Raw genomic sequence first — 19,823 nt, forward strand, 5'->3', positions numbered from 1 at the left:
ACTAAGCACTCTTGGACAATTCTGTTTTGCCTAACAGCTTTAACTAACACATCAGTACATCACACTTTACTATCCGAACAAGAATCCTGTACGAACTAATGTAGCAATATCACTAGCCAAGGAATAATGCTGAAAAATCGTTAATTTGAGAAGCAAGCGATCATTGACCATGTTAACACTGTTTTGAGAGACAATTAGACAAAGCCCTAAAGACTATGACACCCCAAAAGACAAAAATAGCAACCATGGAGCTCATGAAATACAGTTTGACCGTTGAGTTTATGTCAATGAGGGGAGAAAACATCAAGAATGAATTACAGATTCATGAAAGTACCCAGTTACTGCAGTGGGTAATATAATTATCTACTCTCACTAGGAGCATGGAGTTGAAGCAACCAAAGAAAAGGTGTCGAAGATAACTTTAGTGATGGAGGGTTTCAAATACTATTGTTAACTTTGTCACAGGTAAATGATGTTTAAATCAACACAATGTCTCAACATGATATGCACAAATAATATAACTCAAAACTCAATCACAAATTAAGATTTACTTCTTTTTCTTCTCTATTATTAGCTTTTAATTGCCTTATGGGGCAGACAACACAGGCTACATTAGGTAGCTGAAATAGGAGTCATACAAAAAAGAATGTTTTGAAGCTGGAGACAAGTTTATAAAATAGTGTATCAAATTTCCTATATTTTCATAGGGAGACAGATATTGTAGTCTGTATTTGTTACCTATTTCAACTACCAACAGTAGCCTCAGATATTTATTCCAAAGAACATAGTATATCATATCCTTGAATATTTTTATACATTAGCAAAGCAACCCAACCCCCTACTTATTTGAGAAACAACTGCTAGATCCTAAGGTTGTGATGGTTCTGGAAACAAACTCAAGGAACTTATCAGAGACTCGTATACCTCTATACCTTTCAAGTACACTGTTTCTCGTAGATGCTGCAAAAGTTAAGGTCGCCAGAGTTACCTAAAGAATAAACAAAATATCATTTAGTCATCATGAATAAATAGGAAAAGAATTTTCAAACCTCGTTGTGGTCATGGAGCAAGATGGGAGTGTTTCTCATTGGAGAGAAACCAAGAACTGGAATTCCTTTTTGTCTAAGGAATCGGGCATCAGTAGTCGAAGCGAGAATTTCAGGCTTTGAAAGCTTTCCTCCAGCTGATGTTATAGCTTGCTTGAACACTGACCACCATGGATTGGAATCATTAATTGCAGTCATTAATGGCCGTCCCAAGTAGTCTCTAATGGGTCCTTTCTCAATTAACTGCAATATTTGGTTGCCCAAGGACAAGACGAAATCATTATGTTGCGCTCAAGGTGTGAATGACAGAGACCGATATTTAACAATAATCACAACTTTATTAATGTCTCTTGGTTTGTTAACAAGTAATTTACAACATTTCTTATATCCGTGAAAAGAAAGTTAGAAATTAGAGAAATTCTTGCGTGATCCCAGTGCGCTCTAAAGGCAACCAACCACTCAAATTTCATTTATAATAATTAAAATATATTAAAAAGATTAAAATTGAACAGGTTATAGTTACTCTTATAGCATGCATTAAATGTGCTCTAAACACGTAGTAGTATTTCTCTATGCATTATGATACTTGCTAGCAAAGCGGCAGCTAAAAAGGTCAGTTGTGCACATAAAAGTCATTTATGACAGCATCAACTGATAAAAGGAAAATTGTACCTATGGTCAGGAAATTTTCAACTTTAACGAATTCTAGTCACTTGAACAAAATCTAACAACATGGAATCATAAAGAAACATGAATAATAAAAGAGAATAATATATATTGCAGCAAATGTAAGATTCAGAAATCTTTGCATCCAGGTGGCAAATGTGCAACATCAATGACAACCTCAGGCATGGAGTTTGCAATTTTCAAAGGCTTAAATATGTTTTCTATCTGTATCAAATTCAGTTTTGGTACATATAGCTTTTACTTATTCATTTCTTTTATTCTTTTGTTTAGCTTAATCCAAGATTTCCTGCAATATGCATATTTACTCCCTAAATAACCATTGCAATGGACCAAAAAGTAGTATAGGGCCGAAAATTAAAGGCCACTAGTCCAGTAAATTTTACTTGTAAGAAAATCATATACATATTGAAAGATTATAGCACTTAAATTTTTACAGCCGTCATTAAGTTTTGAAGAAGTTTTTACAAAACTGTTATATTGAAAGTTCATACCTAATAAGTTTTTACAATAAAATTTCACATTAATCCCACATCATTGGATAGACTTTCAATACACTTTAAATCAATGTAGTAAAAACTTCTAAACTCTATAGCTCACGTTGCGATAGAAGAGTAGATAAACTCCACAAGATAGTGTTAAGGGTTTCCTTACTAACTCCAGAATATCAAGGGGTACAGTAGCAGATAATTAGCAATTAGAGTAATAGGAGGTGAGAGGTAGAAGATAGGATAGAGAAAGGTTGAGGTATCAAGGTGATACTCTCAAGGAAAATATTATTTAGAAAAGAAGGAAGAAGAATGAGTAATGAAAGAAGATTCACTTGGCATCGAGAGGCCAAACTCTCCACTAAATAGTCACTCCACTTATTCCCTGCCTAAAAGCTTTTCAGCTTTCTTATTTATAATATCCATATCCTAACTACTTCCCTAAACATGTGGAGTAACAATAATTTGAAATTTCAATCAGTTACGTGTTTTCCCCTCCTTCTATAAGTAAATTTAAAAGGAGTTAAATTCCGATTTGGTCTCTCCTGGTTTGTTACAATACCCTCCCCATGAAGATCCACCTTGTCCTCAAGGTGGAAAGATGGAAAGGCCAACTGCAGTTTGTTGGCCCGCTCCCATGTACTTTCAAATTCGGGGAGATGCTGCCACTTGATTAGCACTTCCAGGTGTCCTTGGTTGCTCATACGGCTGTCCAGAACTTGTTCAGGTTCCACTAGTAGTTCTCCTTCCTCAGTGAGAGCCTCCGGCAGGCTTTGGGGTTCCACGGAAGATCCCAAACTCTTCTTAAGTAGTGAAACATGAAAAATAGGATGTATCTTTGCAGAGGGTGGTAACCGAAGTTTATAAGCCGCCGCACCAATTTTCTCTAATACTTCATATGGACCATAAAATCTGGTGCCGAGCTTCTGATTCGGTCTGGTGGCAAGAGACCGCATCCTGTATGGGTGGATCTTCAAAAACACGAAGTCTCCTACTTCAAAAGTGACATCTCTCCTCTTTTTATCAGCAGCTTGCTTCATGTGATTCTGGGCTCTATTCAACTGAAATTGTAACTCATCGAGCATCTGATTGCGGTCTTCCATTAGTAGTCTAACTTCCTCTACTGTAGATTCCAGCCCCCCTCTTAACAATGGAGGCGGCTCCCTCCCGTATAAAGCTCGAAAAGGGGTCATGCGAATGGACCCGTGATAAGTAGTATTATACCAGAACTCGGCCCAAGGCAGCCAAGTGGACCACTGTTTTGGCTTAGAGCCTGTGAGGCAGCGAAGATAGATCTCTAAGCACTTGTTAACAGCCTCCGTTTGGCCATCGGTCTGTGGATGATATGCAGAAGACATCTTCAAGGAGGTTCCAACCTGTTTGAAAACTTCAGACCAAAAGGCACTCAAGAATATTTTGTCGCGGTCAGAGACAATGGAGGATGGAAACCCATGGAGGCGAACAACCTCCTTAATGAACAAGAGAGCAATATCTTTCGCTGAGAAGGGATGTGCAAGCAGGTAGAAATGAGCATATTTGGAGAGTCGATCAACCACTACCAAAATTGTGTCCATCCCTTTAATTGAAGTGTTTGAATGTATTGTATTATAAAATGTACAGGGAATCAGCCTCTTTATAGAGGAATTACAGAAATAGAAATAACTAGAAAATAGGAAAGAAGGAAAAAATACTAGCCTAAAATAAAGGAAAGATTTCTAATCATAAAATCCCTAAAATTAAGCTAAACCCAAAAAGGAAAAGATTCATAATTAATTCTATTTACATAAGATTCATAAAAGGAATTAGGAATCTGATTTTGATTTGATTTAGTCAACACTCCCCCTCAAGCTGGCTTGAAGATATCATTCATTGACAGCTTGCTTATTATGCTATCAAAAGTCTTCTTGGGTAATCCTTTAATTAGAATATCTGCTAATTGTTCCGTGGTTGGAACATATGAGATGCAAATCTGTCCTCTCTCAATCTTTTTCCTGATAAAATGCTTGTCAACTTCAACATGTTTAGTTCTATCATGCAACACTGGATTATGAGAAATGGAAATTGCAGATTTGTTGTCACAATACAACCGCATTGGTGGAGAAATGGAAACTTTTAGTTCTCGTAGGATTTTCTCTACCCATATTGCTTCACATATTCCATGAGCCACTGCTCTAAACTCAGCTTCTGCACTACTTCGTGCCACAACACTCTGTTTTTTACTCCTCCAACTAACCAGGTTTCCGCCAACAAAAGTACAATACCCAGATGTTGACCTTCTATCCATGACATTCCCAGCCCAATCTGCATCTGTATAAGCTTCTACTTGAAGATGTCCATGCTTTTTATAGAGTAACCCTTTCCCAGGCGACCCTTTCAAGTACCTTAGGATTCTAAAGACAGCATCCATGTGTTCTTGACCAGGTGAATGCATAAATTGGCTTACCATGCTCACAGCAAAGGCTATATCCGGACGTGTATGGGATAAATAGATTAGCCTCCCTACCAACCGCTGATATCTCCCTTTGTCCATTACATTTTCTGGTTCAGCTGGCTTCAATTTTAAGTTAGGCTCTATAGGTGTTTCAGCAGCTTTACAACCAAGTAATCCCGTCTCTTTTAAAAGATCTAGGATGTACTTTCGTTGGTTCATAAAAATGCCTTCCTTAGACCTTGCAAATTCAATTCCAAGGAAGTATTTTAATGAGCCAAGTTCTTTGATTTTAATGCTTTGGCAAGCTTCTCCTTCAAGTCTTTTAGCTCCAAAAAGTCATCACCTGTCAGAATAATGTCATCCACATATACAATTAAGATGGCAGTTTTATTAGCTGCTGAATGCTTATAGAAAAGTGTATGGTCAGCTTGGCTTTGAGTATAACCAAGTCCCTTCACCACCATTCCAAGTCGTTCAAACCAAGCTCTTGGGGATTGTTTCAATCCATAGAGAGATTTCTTTAGTTTGCACACTTTATTCCTCCCTAGTTCAGCTTCAAATCCAGGTGGAAGTTTCATGAACACCTCTTCCTCTAGTTCCCCATTCAGGAAAGCATTCTTTATATCCAATTGGTGTAAAGGCCAATTGTAATTCGCAGCAAGAGATAAGAGAATCCGCACAGAACTGAGTTTGGCAACTGGAGCAAAAGTCTCTCGATAGTCTACTCCATAGGTTTGTGTATATCCCCTAGCTACTAACCTAGCCTTATACCTCTCTATGCTTCCATCAGCATTGCATTTGATGGTAAAAACCCACCTGCAGCCAACCAATTTTGTATTCTGTGGCAGATCTACAATCTCCCAAGTTTCATTTTTCTTGAGTGCATGCCACTCTTCCATCACTGCTAATTTCCAGTTGGGATCATCTAGTGCTTCCTCTATGTTCCTAGGCTCAAACAGATTTGTAATTTTAGAAGTAAAAGCTCGATGTTTTTGAGAGAGATTTTGGTAAGAGACATAATTGGAAATAGGATGGTTGGTGCTGGTTTTAAGTACCTTTTTGGTGCAGGTTCTGGTTTCTTTCCTAAGGGCTATTGGCAAATTATTATTAGAAGTGACAATTTCATATTTACCTGGAAGTTCCTGAAGTACTACAGTTGAGCCGTCTTCCGGGTTTTCAGATTGGGTTGGTACAGAGATGATGGGCTGGTCTCTAGTCTTCTTGGGATATTTCCGAACATAACACCGAAGCTCCTTTTCTTGTGGTATTTCTTTTCCTGTTTGGATTCCAACTAATTCTGGCACAATTTCAGAATTGGTTTTCACATCTTGTTTTGTAATTGTTTCAGAATTTACTTGATTAGTGAAAGTTGTATCCTCAATATGTAAGATAGGAGTAGGTAAAGGTTCATGCAAAAAATTTTCTTCCCTTAGACTCTCCCCTTGAAGAGAATTTTTTTGAAAAAAGGTTTCATGTTCCAAAAAAGTAACATCCATACTTACATGAAATTTCTTGGTGTGTGGATTGAAACATTTATAACCCTTTTGACTTGGGGAATAGCCAATAAAAATGCATTTTTCTGTCCTTGGATCAAGTTTACTTCGATATGAAGGTGTATGTAAAAACACAGTGCAACCAAATACTTTTAAAGGTAAGTCAGAATGCAATCTACATGCTGGAAAATTCTTTTTGAAAGTATCCAACGGTGTGCAGTAATTTAACACACGTGTGGGCATTCGATTTATGAGATAGGCTGCTGTTAGAACAGCATCTCCCCATAAATACTTTGGAACATTACCCTCAAACATAATGGCACGTGCTACTTCAAGAAGGTGTTTATTCTTCCTTTCAGCAATGCCATTTTGTTGGGGTGTATTGGGACATGTAGATTGATGTTGAATACCTTTCTTTTGAAGAAATTCACCAAGATTTTTATTAAAGTATTCAGTGCCATTATCACTTCTTAATATTGAAATTTTTGTGTCAAATTGTGTTTCTACCATTGTTGAAAAATACTGAAAAATTTTAGAAACCTCAGATTTTTCATGCATGAGATAGATCCAACATAGTCGTGTGTGGTCATCAATAAAAGTTACAAACCATTTTTTTTCAAATTGAGTTGTTATTTTCGATGGACCCCATACATCACTATGAATCAAGTGGAAAGGTTTAGATGCATGATAAGGTTGAGAGTAATAAGGAACTCTATGACTCTTTGAACAAATACAACTTTCACATTTAAGTAAGGAAGAATCAATATTTTTAAACAAACTTGGAAACAAGTGTTTGAGATATGGAAAACTAGGGTGTCCTAGTCTATTGTGCCAGAGAATTATTTGGTCCTTTATAGGCATAAAACTTATACCACTAAATCCTTGAGCTATTTTATCCTCCGAAATATCCTCAAAGTGATAAAGCCCATCCATCATCTTAGCACTGCCAATCATCTTCCCCGAAGTCCGGTCCTGAAAAATACCATGAGTGTCAAAGAATGTCACAGCACAATTGGAATCCTTGCAGATTTTACTAATAGAAAGAAGATTACAAGAAAGCTTTGGTACATGTAGGACATTTCTTAGGTCAATGTTTTCGGACAGTTTAATTGTACCTTTTCCAGCAATAGATGAAAAACTACCATCAGCAACTCTAATTTTTTCATTTTCAAAGCAAGGAGAATAAGTTTTAAATAAAGGGGAGAGGCTGGTCATATGGTCAGATACACCTGAATCGACAATCCATGGTGCATTCAAGTTTGAGGTGCAGTTAAGGGACATAGGAATACTAAAATTACCTGTTTGAGCCAAAGAACCACTAGGAGTACTAGACACAGAACTGGAATTTAACAGCCTTATGAGCTGCTCAACCTGTTCCTTACTCAATGATGATTTTTCAGCCTCATGAGCAGTTGGGGTAGAGCGTATTTTGAGACCAGGTTTGCTGCCTTTAAGGTGTGCTGGTTTTCCATGAATCTTCCAGCAGGTTTCTCGGGTGTGACGAGGTTTATTGCAGTGGTCACACCAAAGATTGGAGGGGTGCTTCTGATTTGATGAACTTTTAAGTGCAGCAGGTGCCACTAAAAGTGCATTAGACTCCAAAGAGGTCTGTTCAGTCTTGCCTTTTCCCATCATCACAGCTCTACGAGTTTCCTCTCTTCTAACTTCAGCAAATACTTCTCCAATTGAGGGTAGGATTGCTCTTCCAATAATTCTGCCACGAACTTCATCTAGCTCCACGTTGAGGCCTGCAAGAAACTGGAATATCCTCCCTTCTTCCACTGTTTGTTGGTGGTGTTTGGCATCAGCAGCTGAATTCCACTTGTAATTATTAAAGTGGTCAAGATCCGCTTCAATGTGTGGAAATATTTGGTGACATTGTCACCCCCTTGTTGAATTTCTCTAGCTTTTAGAGTAAGTTCATAAATCTGGGATTTATTCCCAAGATCAGAGTACATCTCCTTGACACTATCCCACAATTCTTTGGCTGTGGTATAGTACATGTAGTTACTGCTGATATCCTCCTCCATTGAGTTCACCAGCCATGTCATCACCATGGAATTTTCGGTATCCCACACATGATATTGTGAGTCAGTGATGTTAGGCTGGCTTCGCTCACCGGTGAGATATCCAATCTTCCCTCTTCCACGGATATACATCTGAACTGATTGAGACCACCTAAGGTAGTTTGACCCATTGAGTCGAAATGTGGTGATCTGAACTGAATGGGAGTCACCACTAACTAGTATCCGTTGCTCAGATTTTAAATCTGATGGAGTAGGAGTGGTGTTCTCCTTCTGTTCAGGATTAATGACTGAGGAACTGTCAGCCATAGCTATAAATCAGAGGCACAGTGCAGAGATCCTGCTCTGATACCAAATTGAAGTGTTTGAATGTATTGTATTATAAAATGTACAGGGAATCAGCCTCTTTATAGAGGAATTACAGAAATAGAAATAACTAGAAAATAGGAAAGAAGGAAAAAATACTAGCCTAAAATAAAGGAAAGATTTCTAATCATAAAATCCCTAAAATTAAGCTAAACCCAAAAAGGAAAAGATTTATAATTAATTCTATTTACATAAGATTCATAAAAGGAATTAGGAATCTGATTTTGATTTGATTTAGTCAACACCTTTGGACCGTGGTAACCCTCCGATGAAGTCCATAGAAATGTCAGCCCATACGTTTGTGGGTTTGGGAAGAGGTTGAAGTAGGCTTGCCGGTTGAAGGGTGGAATGTTTATTTTTCTGACATACTTCACAAATTTTTACGAATTCCATCACATCCGACTTCATACCTTCCCAATAGAGAATGGAGGAAATTCTCTTGTAGGTTCTAAAAAACCCAGAATGGCCCGCCAATTTGGAGCTGTGAAACTCCATCAAAAGCTTAGGGATCCACTTGGAGGTCTTGGCAATCACCAACCGCCCTTTATACCTTAACTTGCCATTGATTAATTCAAATCCAGACACTGTCTCATCTCCTTGTAACAGCTTCTGCATAATGGTCTTTAACTTATCATCTTCCAAAACCTCGGTCTCTAGTTCCCCCCATTCAGCAGCTATGGAAAAAGAAAGAGATGAGAAGTGGAACTTCCATGAAAGAGCATCCGCAACTCGGTTTTCATTCTCTGCCTTGTATCGAATGTCAAAATTATACCCCAATAGCTTGGATAACCATTTTTGCTGCCCTTCATATGCAACTTTCTGGTCAAGGAGGTATTTTAAAGATTTTTGGTCTGTGAATACCGTGAAATGCTGTTCGAGAAGATAGTGCCTCCATTTTTGGATGGCCAACACAATAGCCATTAATTCTCTTTCATACACAGATTTGTTTTGAGCTATTGTAGAAAGTTTTTGGCTCATGAAGGCAATGGGGCGCCCTTCTTGCATCAGAACTGCACCAACTCCCTTTCCCGATGCATCTGTCTCAATCTGGAAAGGTTTGGAGAAGCATGGGACTGCCAACACAGATACTGAAACCATTGCTTGTTTAAGCTGTTGAAATGCACCTTCCGCCTCATTAGTCCAGTGGAAACAGTCTTTCTTTAGTAGCTGGGTCAGTGGCCATGCAATGCCACCATATCCTTTGACGAATCTTCGATAATATCCTGTGAGGCCAAGAAAACCACGTAAACCTTTAAGGTCCTTAGGTCGCGGCCAATCTAACATAACCTGGAGTTTTTTGGGATCGGCTGCCACACCCTTTGATGATATGATATGGCCCAAGTACTCAATGCAAGATCTTTCAAAGCAACATTTCTTTTTGTTGACCAACAATTGATTTTGTCGTAACAGTTCCAACACTTGCAGCAGATGTCCGCGATGGCTGTCCACATCCTTGCTGTAAATTAGGATGTCATAAAAAAAAACCAATGTAAACTGGCGCAGAAAGGGTTTGAGGATATTGTTCATTAGTGCCTGAAAAGTAGATGGTGCGTTGGAAAGCCCAAATGGCATTACTAGGAATTCGTAATGACCCTTGTGCGTGCGGAAAGAGGTCTTGTGGATATCTTCCTCTTTCATCCGGATTTGATGGTATCCCGATTTCAAATCGAGTTTGGAGAAAATCGCAGCCCCCTCCAATTCATCCAACAACTCTTCGATTATAGGAAATTTGTCCGGAACGGTGATTTTGTTGAGCGCCCGATAATCAACACAAAATTGCCATCCGCCATCCTTTTACTTCACAAGAATTACTGGACTAGAGAATAGGCTAGTACTAGGTCTGATAATTCCTATTTGAAGCATTTCCTCAATTATCTTCTCCATTTCCTCCTTCTGATAGTGAGGATACCGATAAGGGCGTATGTTGGGAATATCTGAATTCTCTTTTAATACTATGGCATTGTCATGTGATCTCTGAGGAGGAAGACCAGATGGGAACTGGAACAGATCATCGAATTGGCTCAAGAGTTCAGTGGTCTCGGAAGAGATGGTGACAGAATCTTCATCGGCATCAGGGCAGAATAACGGAGTAACCAAAAATCCCTCTTCAGCATTTCGCAGGGCTTGTAGAGTCACCTTACTACTGGCATGAGTCCTTCCCAAGGTTGGATCACCCTTGTAATGTAACCTTCGAACCATCTTGTACCCAGCTAAGCGATAAAGTGTTGTAGTCGCCTTCAAATTTCCCAAGACTGGCGACCCAACCAACACCCAAAACTACTTCGGATCGTCCTAAGTCCATAACCAAAAAGTTTGCAATGATGGAAATTTCTTGCACCAAAATTTTGACGTTCTCGCATCCACCTAACCCCTGCTCAATCGCGCCATTACCCACCTCGATGTGGAATGGAGGTAGGCGCATCAGTGGTAAACCCAAAGTGGAGACTAGAGTAGAGGAAATGAAATTAGCCTCAGCACCTGGGTCGACCAAAATAACCACCTCCCTACCATTGATGACCCCATGAACTTTCAGAGTTTGATGGGATGTGAGACCCAAGTAGCTAAGGGACGAGAGGTGCAGAGACAGTGTGTGAAGAGCTATATCAGGTTCTGCCATGGGAGGAGCGGCCTCAAGGTCTTGTGGTTCGTCGTCATCCTTACCCAAAAAGATCAGCTGTTGGTGGCGGAATTTGCATGTGTGACTAGGATTCCACTTGTCACCACATCGAAAACATAGTCCTCGCCGTTGTCGCTCACTCCATTCTTCATGGGAAATCCAACGGGAAGTAGGCTTGGATCCACTAGAATCTGAAGCAATAGAGGGCCAGTGTCATTCTTTGAGTCTGATTCGGAAGTAGTAACAATGGGAGGCTTACTCTGGTCTACCAGAGGAGAGTGAGTATTGGGCCTGGCCCAATTAGAGGTTTTAGAAACCCCCCACCCTGAACGTGATGCTGTATCTTGCTTTCTACCCCCTGGGTGCATTCCTTCTGCTTCCCATGCTAAATTCCTGGCTTCAATAACCTTTGCTCGATCCATCAACTCCTGGAGGTTCTCAAAATCCTCCACTTTCAACTCCGATTTGATGGTCGATTTGAGGCCTTCATGAAACATGCATAATAAGGTGTCACCTCCTAATTGTTGGTGAGAGCGCGCCGCTAGTTCGAAATCTCCGCGGTATGCCATCACTGAACCTGTTTGCTTCACCCATAGTAATGGAGCTAGTGGGTTGGCCGTCGCGCCAGGTTCAAAGCGCTTAAGCAAGTCTTGTTTGAAGCGGATCCACGTGTGGAAAGTGGATTGGGATTCCCACCATTCGAACCACGTGAAAGCTTCTCCATGAAGTGCTAGCACCGCGTATTCAAGCTTGTCCCCCACCGGAGTTTCTGAGATGCGAAAATAGCGATCCATTTGCACTAGCCATCCGCTCAGGTCCGACCCATCAAAGGAAGGGATGTCCACAGAGCGATTGCCGTCGCCCCTGTTCGAAATGGGATGTCGTCGACGTCCGCCTCCAGGATCGTCGTTGCGTGAGTGTCCACCTTCGGCTTCGGGTGTTGGTTGCTGTGAACGTAGCACCAGTTCTTCCATTCGTTTCATCATTGTTTCCAATAATTGGGTTTGTTCAGCGACCTGTTTTTCCAAACCATCCACACGTTCTTCCATGGCAGCGGTGGTGCGAGTAGAGACCATCTACGGGTACTAATCCCAGATCGGTGACTGATACCAATTGTTAAGGGTTTCCTTACTAACTACAGAATATCAAGGGGTACAATAGCAGATAATTAGCAATTAGAGTAATAGGAGGTGAGAGGTAGAAGATAGGATAGAGAAAGGTTGAGGTATCAAGGTGATACTCTCAAGGAAATTATTATTTAGAAAAGAAGGAAGGAGAATGAGTAATGAAAGAAGATTCACTTGGCATTCGAGAGGCCAAACTCTCCACTAAATAGTCACTCCACTTATTCCCTGCCTAAAAGCTTTTCAGCTTTCTTATTTATAATATCCATATCCTAACTACTTCCCTAAACATGTGGAGTAACAATAATTTGAAATTTCAATCAGTTACGTGTTTTTTCCTCCTTCTATAAGTAAATTTAAAAGGAGTTAAATTTCGATTTGGTCTCTCCTGGTTTGTTACAGATAGCATTGGGAATGGAATAAAAAGAATGTTCATGGCATCTATAGATATGTTTATGCTAGAACCTAATTACATAATTTGATCCACAAAGTTGATCCCATCGAGTGGGAAATTATTTAGTTGTTGCTACAACTAGGAGCAGAATAAACTTAGACTATGCAACTTGATAATTGCCTCTATAGGGATACCTAATTCCAAACTCTCAAATGAATAACAGTGCAGACAAATAAAAGGATAATAGGTTTGTTTGCTTGTGCTTTCAGGACAAAAGAAGTACGTTTCTTTTTCTTTTCTTTTTTTAATGAAAAAATAAGTACTTATTTTATTTTTGAGTTGTTTGTTAGTGATTCAAAAAAAAAAAGTGTTTTCCACCTTGTTTCAGATATAAGTCTAGCATAAGCTGTTGAAGAGAGAGAAAAATCTACTAAAATATTAAGATTACAAATTTATTATCTTCATATATTTTTAAAAAAACGAATATATCCATTTAAAAAACATAAAACCCTAACCACTATACAAATCCTTATTTTCTCTGTTAATTAAATTAAAATAATATTTTTAATTAAAATATCATTAAAAAATAGCATTGTTAATATTTTCTATGAAATATTCATGTAGAAATTTTGTTTTATACCGATTTTTAATTTTAAAAAATTACCATGTTATGTAAAATAATTTGTTTTTAAATCATGACCATAATTGTAATTTTATAAAATATACTTATATATTTGTAATATTCAAACAACTTAATTGCTTCTAATTCTAATCAAAAGTACTTCTATAAATATATCCAAATACATTTCTGCTCCTACTACTTCTACTTCTACTTCTACTTCTACTTCTACTTCTACTTCTGGAGAAGTATTGCTTTCAACCGAACAAATAAAGAAGCCTATTATCTAAGTTTTAGCTCAAGGAGAATCAAGTGTTTATGGGATAAAAAATACCAGATTTTGGGTGCAAATCCCTCCTCCACTACTTTGCTTAAGCAATAGCTTTGCAGTTCATTCGTAAAGAAAAAAGAAAAAGATGGATTATGCTAAAACAAGACAAACAAAGTAGCATCAAATTGACAAGGCCCTAAATCTGTTCTGAGTCTTGCAAATTTTTCACACATTATACTGTATATTAAGTTACTAATCAGTAATCACCATATAGAAACAACCTAGCTTAGACATAGAAGCAATGCATGACCTATTTTGAATCAACATCCCCAACAGGAAAATCAGATAGGTATTACCTCATACGACATATTTCTAATAACTGGTGCCCATTCAGATGCGATTCTCCTCCTCATTTCATCAGGGTCCGTTGTAGGGGTCAACCTGAGATCAAAACCCGCCTCTGCTTCTGAAGGTTGCACATTCATCACAAACCCCTGCACACAAAAAGAACATTTAACAATATTCAAAACCAACCATTAGAACGCACACATGAAAAAAGCAACAGCAGCCTTAACAACTGTAAAACATACAGAAAAGAACCAAACACAGCAAAAACTAAATAAAAACAATGCTGGAGAAAGGTAATTTTTATCACAAATTAATTAGGACAATAATGTGACATACACTTCAGTGATAATGATACAACCCGGACAGAGATCACCTGTTCCACTACCACGTTCATATTCAAATTGGACGAGTGCCTATTTATTTTTATTTATTATTATTTTGGTGATTTTATAACTTTCTTTCTAACAAGTGTCTAACTTTTATTGGTGGGACATGAATAAAAACACAACAGTAGCACAGGTGATCACAATCTGATACTACCCTATTACCATTTCCATTTACATTCAAATACTTACGTAATTGTTTATGTTCAAAATAAAAACTCTAACAATCGTCTTAATGTGGAGTAAGAATAAAAAGATTAATTGTTTACTCAACCACTCAATATGTATACAAGTTAAATCCAAAATAGAGATCTCTCTAAATAAGATTTTTATACACAAGTTGAATCCATAAACAAATAAACGAACTCAGATTCTGATTGCATCTAATTAGATGTCCAAGTAGAAGAAGTTTTACATACAAGTTAAATCCAAAAATAAATATATAAATAAGTGCAGAAACAAACAAAGAAATGAACTCACAGATTCTGATTGAACCCCAGCCTTGAGATAAACAGGATTAACCGAAACAACTTCCGAATTCAAAGCTTTCCCAGTCTTAACAACATCGAACTGGCTCTCCCTAAACCTGTTGATAACCTCAACGCTCTTCATCAAATTCTCCATGGCGCTCCCATCATACATCCAGGCCCCGTGTCCGGGTTGCCCCCTCGCCTTAATCTTCAGCCCCCACGGCGATCTATCGGCATAGAACACCCTGTACTCATCCCCAGGAGACGCCTGCCCTTCGTCGAGCGCAAATCCAACCTTCAACTCCGCGAACTCCTTCGATTCGACGAACTTCGCAGCCCCGTCGGCGCCTCCAATCTCTTCGTCGGGGACGAGTGACACGTGGACGGATCTTGAGGGGGTGAATCCGCGGGCCTTGAGGTTGCGGATGGCCTCGAGGTACTGCATAGCGATGCACTTGTCATCCTGGGCACCTCGGGCGAAGATGGCGCCGTCGTGGGAGCGGCGGAACGCGGAGAAGGGAGGATGCTGCCATTTGGAGGGCTCGGCGGGGACGGAGTCGAGGTGGGAGTTGAGGAGGATGGAAGGGAGGGAAGGGTCGGTGCCTTGCCATGTGAGAAGGAGGAGGGGCTTGTTTGGGGAGAAGTAGAGGGTTTGGTAGCGGAGGGCGAGGGAGTCGGCTTGGGAGATGAGGTAGGAGACGGCGGAGGAGTAGGATGGGTTGGGGTGAGCGGTGTTGATTCGGAGGTAGCGTTGGAAGCGGGTGATTGAGGTATCTGCTTCATCTTGTTTCTGTTCCTGCTCTTGGGTTATAGTTGTGGAGAGGGAAAAGGGTGTGAAGAGGAGAAGGAGGAGAGTGAAGTGGATGAGAGAGAGATGAGATTGGCGAGAGTGTGAAATGGAGCTGGCCATGGCTAAGGGGGCAAGAGGACGGTCACAAGGTCAGTCAACGCCTACCATCCGACAATGGTTTCATCGGAGTTCATGTTGGTGTGGGGTGGTGTAGACTTTTTGTGGACCTGCCTCATTGCCTCATCAAGTTGCTTGATTGATGCACTTTTATCATTTAATTTATATTTTGTTTTACTATTGATGTAAGATTCTTTCATAATTCATGCCATAGAAAAAATTATTTAGAGCTTGTTTGAAATGGTAGATGATGAGGATTTTATAAATCACAAATTATAAGTAAGTATATCGAATTGTTTTAAATAATATTATGGGAGTGGATTATCGTTTCTCACGAGATTAATAGATTAAGCAAGTAATAATTAATTAATTATTCTAGTCAGAGAATCAAAAATTTAGGATGTCAAGAACACTTAGCATAAAAATAAAAAATTTAACAAAAGTAATAATAAACGAGTGAGAAAACAATATGATTAAGAGAGTTAAGGATTCAGAGATGTTCAGACTTCCGAAAAAATGTTTTTCACTCTCCACTTTGATTATGCAAAAATATAGTTATGTCAAATCATAAATAATTAAACTCCAATTCCTTTCTCTAATCCTAATTGTTCATACCTTGACCCGAGCTTTAGGGTCGGGACAGCAAAGGATAAAGGGGCCGACCTCAAAGGAGGCTCTCTCACCCTTGCCGACCTTTCTTAAAAGAGTTTGGAAGACCACCAGAAGGCCCAAAGAGGCCTTAACGCAGCAAAGCCACCGCCCACTAGAAGGCGGTTGCCAAAAGATACGATCTTACCCACAAGATATAAGATAAGATAAGGTTCTTCCCCCCAAAGAAGATCACCAAACACCACTATAAATATACTGGAGCCCTCAGGTATAACTCATACTCCAATTCTACTGAAAATCTGTCCAGAGCCCTTGCTAACTTAAGCATTAGAGTCTCTTGCAGGTACCACCTCCCATCTCCTTGTGGAAGACCAGAGCAGGCCACACCTCAACGCAATCAAGTCGGACACTGCCACAAGTGGATTTATACCGGTTCGGAATTCCACAAAATTTTCCGTTGTTAGTATAGTCCAAACCGATAGTCAATCCTCAAATCACATTAAATTTGGTTTTTGTCACAAGTACAAATCCCAATAAGAATTAACCGAAGTATTTAAACTCCATGTTGTCTCACAAGGAATTGCAATGAAGTGGTCAATTATTGGCTATGAAGATGCAAGGGGGTTTGATTTATAAAAGAGGCAACTAATTAAATGACAAGAAAAGTAAATCAAGAATTAAAGAAAGGCAAGGTAAAGAACTCTTGGCTAGACATAGGTAATTGAGATCACCATCCTAGTCTACAAAATCATGTATTGATAATTGTAAGGAACCGAGCTCATTAGGTCTACTCACTAAAGCCTTAAGTACGTAATATCTACTCCTAGGCTTGGAGTAAGTCAAATGGCTTGATCAACATCAATTCATAAGTCCTAACCTAGCTACTAATTGACTTAGTAGTAGGCTTGGGTCAATGGTTATCAAATTGACCACCAAGAGTTCTCAAATCACCAATTCAATGAGACCCAATGACTCAAGATCACTCAATTCCCTTATCCTAGGCCAAGAGTCAAGAGAAAACTACTCAAAAACTAGAGAAAACATTCTATCAAACACCTAGAGTGCAAGAAAAGTAAACATCATAAAATACAAGAATTAACACAACCCATAACTAACATAAGCAAGAAATCAACAATAGCAATGAAAATCAACATAAAAGAGACATGAAAAAATAAAATTGCATTAAAAGAAATCAAGATCCAACAATGGTTCATCAACATAAAAGAGAACAAAATAAGAAATTAACACTACAACTAAGAGAAACAAGATGTAGAAACAAGAAATTGTAAAGGAAACAATATGAAATCAAGTAATTAATTCAAGATCCAAGAGAAATTAACCTAACCCTAACCTAATTCTAGAGAGAAGAGGGAGCTTCTCTCTCTAGAAAACTAACTAAAGGCTCATCATGACTAACTAAGTGCTCCCCCTTTGCTCAATCTTCAATTCTACATCAAATACCCTCAGAAACAAGTTGGATTTGGGCCTGGGCAGCTCAGAAATCGCCCCCAGCATTTTGCCTTTAAGTGAGTCACGTGCGAGCATCGACGCGTACGCATGGGTCACGCGTGCGCGTTGCTTGGCAAAATTCCCATCCATGCGTACACGTCATGTACGCGTACGCGTCGCTATGCAACTTCACTTTCCATGCGTGCGCGTTTGCTGCGCGTGCGCGTGGGTTGATTTACTCAAAATCCTTGTTTCCTCATGCATTCTCCAGTTTGTATGCTTTTCTCTTAATTTCTTCCATCCAATACTTGCCTTATGAACCTGAAATCACTCAACAAACACATCAAGGCATCGAATGGAATTATAGTGAATTAAAATCACCAATTTAAGGGCCTAAAAAGCATGTTTTTATACTTAAGCGCAAATTAAGGGAGAATTACAAAACCATACTATTTCATTGTATAAATGTGGGAAAAGGTGATAAAATCCCCTAAAATAAGCATAAGATAAACCACAAAATTGGGGTTTATCACCCACCTCAGAACGGACACACAACGTCTGGACTAGAGGACGAAACGCAGACAGAAGACCAAGACGACACGCTCCCTCCTCCACTATCACCTAAGGGGACACGCCATCCTGAAGGAGAAAAACAGCTCCCAACCACGGAGATACTAAGTGTGGTCCGCGAATAGCAGGACTGCCTCAAATAGCTCGAGCGAGAAGTCGATCGCCAGCGGGAGGCCGAAGCGAGACCTTAGAAGGGAAGTAAGACGATGCCGAGAGCTGGAGGAAAAACTCCAAAAACTCGAAACCAACCTCCGAACCCATGCTACACGAACTGACCGCGAGACTAGCCTCCCCAAAGAATAAGACCCGTTCATAGAAGAAATTATGAAAGCGAAAGTCCCTAAGGATTTTAAACCTTCCGACATGGATCTCTATGACGGGACTGCCAAAAACTTGATGGGTGAAAATTAGATTTCCACACAAACTCACCGGCAAGTGTACCGGGTCGCATCAAGTAGTAATAACTCACAAGAGTGAGGTCGATCCCAAAGGGATTGATGGATCGAGCAACTTTAGTGAGGTGATTAGTTTAGTCAAGCTAATGTTGGTGAATTGAATGAAATCTGAGTAGCAGAATGTAAATTGCAGAAATTATAATGTGCAGAAAGTAAATTGACTAAAACTTAAAGAGCAAAAAATATAAAGTGCAGCAAATGTAAAGGGACTTGGGTGCAGGGAATTTAAAGAAAGTAGTAAATCAAGCAATCGAAGAGATCTTGAGAACAAGTAACAGGAAATTTAAATTGTAGGAAAATTAAATCAGACTGAATCATAAACAGAATTGTAAAGTTACAGAAAAGGAAATTGCAGTAGAGGATTGCAGAAATTGAAATTTCATAAATTGAATTCAAGACTGAAATATAGAAAGTGCAGAAAAATAAAAGTGTATCAAAGAGAGCCATCTACTCTACTCCTACTCCTACTCTTATTGCTGCCTAGCAGCCTAACAGATCCCCCCTTTTAAAATGAAACTGATGCCTTTATATAGGCTTTACAAAATGAAAATGAAATTGAAATTGAAAACAAATTACAATTCAAATGAAATTCCTAATCTAACTATCTCTTGTGCCTTTGAGTGATGATACTGGGCTTTGCTTGCTTTGAATTATCAATTGGGCTTGAATCAAATGAATTAAGCCAAAGTTCTGCTCCCAGGAGAGTGCTGCGTTCATTTAAAAAACGGAGCGTTCGGGCACCCACGCGTATGCGTCCTGCACGGTTGCGCGTGCTTTTGTAATTTCGCCCATCGACGCGTGCGCGTCATGTACGCGTGAGCGTCCCTTGCAGCGTTAACTTAGTGAGCGCTACCCCACGCGTATGCATGTTGTACGCTTGCGCATCCCTGGTGTTTTGGCTCATCGATGCGTACGTGTCACTTGCGCATACGCGTCCCTTGCAGCGTTCACAAAACGAACGTAGCATTCATGTAATGAACGCTACCCCATGCGTACACGTCATGTGCGCTTGCGCGTGGGTGGTAAAATGTTGATTCCATGCTTCAGTGCCACCTACGTATCCGCGTGCTTCCTT

At 39.5% G+C, this 19,823-nt stretch overlaps 2 protein-coding genes across 2 annotated transcripts; both read right to left on the reverse strand.

Moving 5' to 3' along the window:
- Positions 1-529: 529 nt before the first annotated feature.
- On the reverse strand, positions 530-15,941 carry LOC107622734 (uncharacterized). Its single transcript, XM_016324743.3, has 4 exons — positions 14,769-15,941; positions 13,914-14,051; positions 1,050-1,289; positions 530-960 (listed from the first exon to the last, which is right to left on the reverse strand). Exons 1-4 carry the CDS (start codon positions 15,666-15,668, stop codon positions 868-870), a joined length of 1,371 nt encoding a protein of 456 aa, XP_016180229.1. The 5' UTR covers positions 15,669-15,941; the 3' UTR covers positions 530-867.
- On the reverse strand, positions 11,063-12,357 carry LOC148580592 (uncharacterized). Its single transcript, XM_088508672.1, has one exon. The coding sequence runs from the start codon at positions 12,223-12,225 to the stop codon at positions 11,203-11,205; it is 1,023 nt and encodes a 340-aa protein (XP_088364798.1). The 5' UTR covers positions 12,226-12,357; the 3' UTR covers positions 11,063-11,202.
- Positions 15,942-19,823: the final 3,882 nt, after the last annotated feature.

The sequence above is a fragment of the Arachis ipaensis genome, chromosome B10 (genome assembly GCF_059453495.1).
Source record: "Arachis ipaensis isolate K30076 ecotype BB chromosome B10, ASM5945349v1, whole genome shotgun sequence".
Taxonomy (NCBI): Eukaryota; Viridiplantae; Streptophyta; class Magnoliopsida; order Fabales; family Fabaceae; genus Arachis; species Arachis ipaensis.

Coding starts and splice junctions, on each gene's coding strand:
- LOC148580592 (XM_088508672.1), bottom strand. CDS start 12,225: ATGGTCTCTACTCGCACCACCGCTGCCATGGAAGAACGTGTGGATGGT.
- LOC107622734 (XM_016324743.3), bottom strand. CDS start 15,668: ATGGCCAGCTCCATTTCACACTCTCGCCAATCTCATCTCTCTCTCATC. Junction 1,290..13,913: donor TTAGAAATATGTCGTATGAG/GTAATACCTATC, acceptor CAAATATTGCAG/TTAATTGAGAAAGGACCCAT. Junction 961..1,049: donor TGCTCCATGACCACAACGAG/GTTTGAAAATTC, acceptor TAACTTTTGCAG/CATCTACGAGAAACAGTGTA.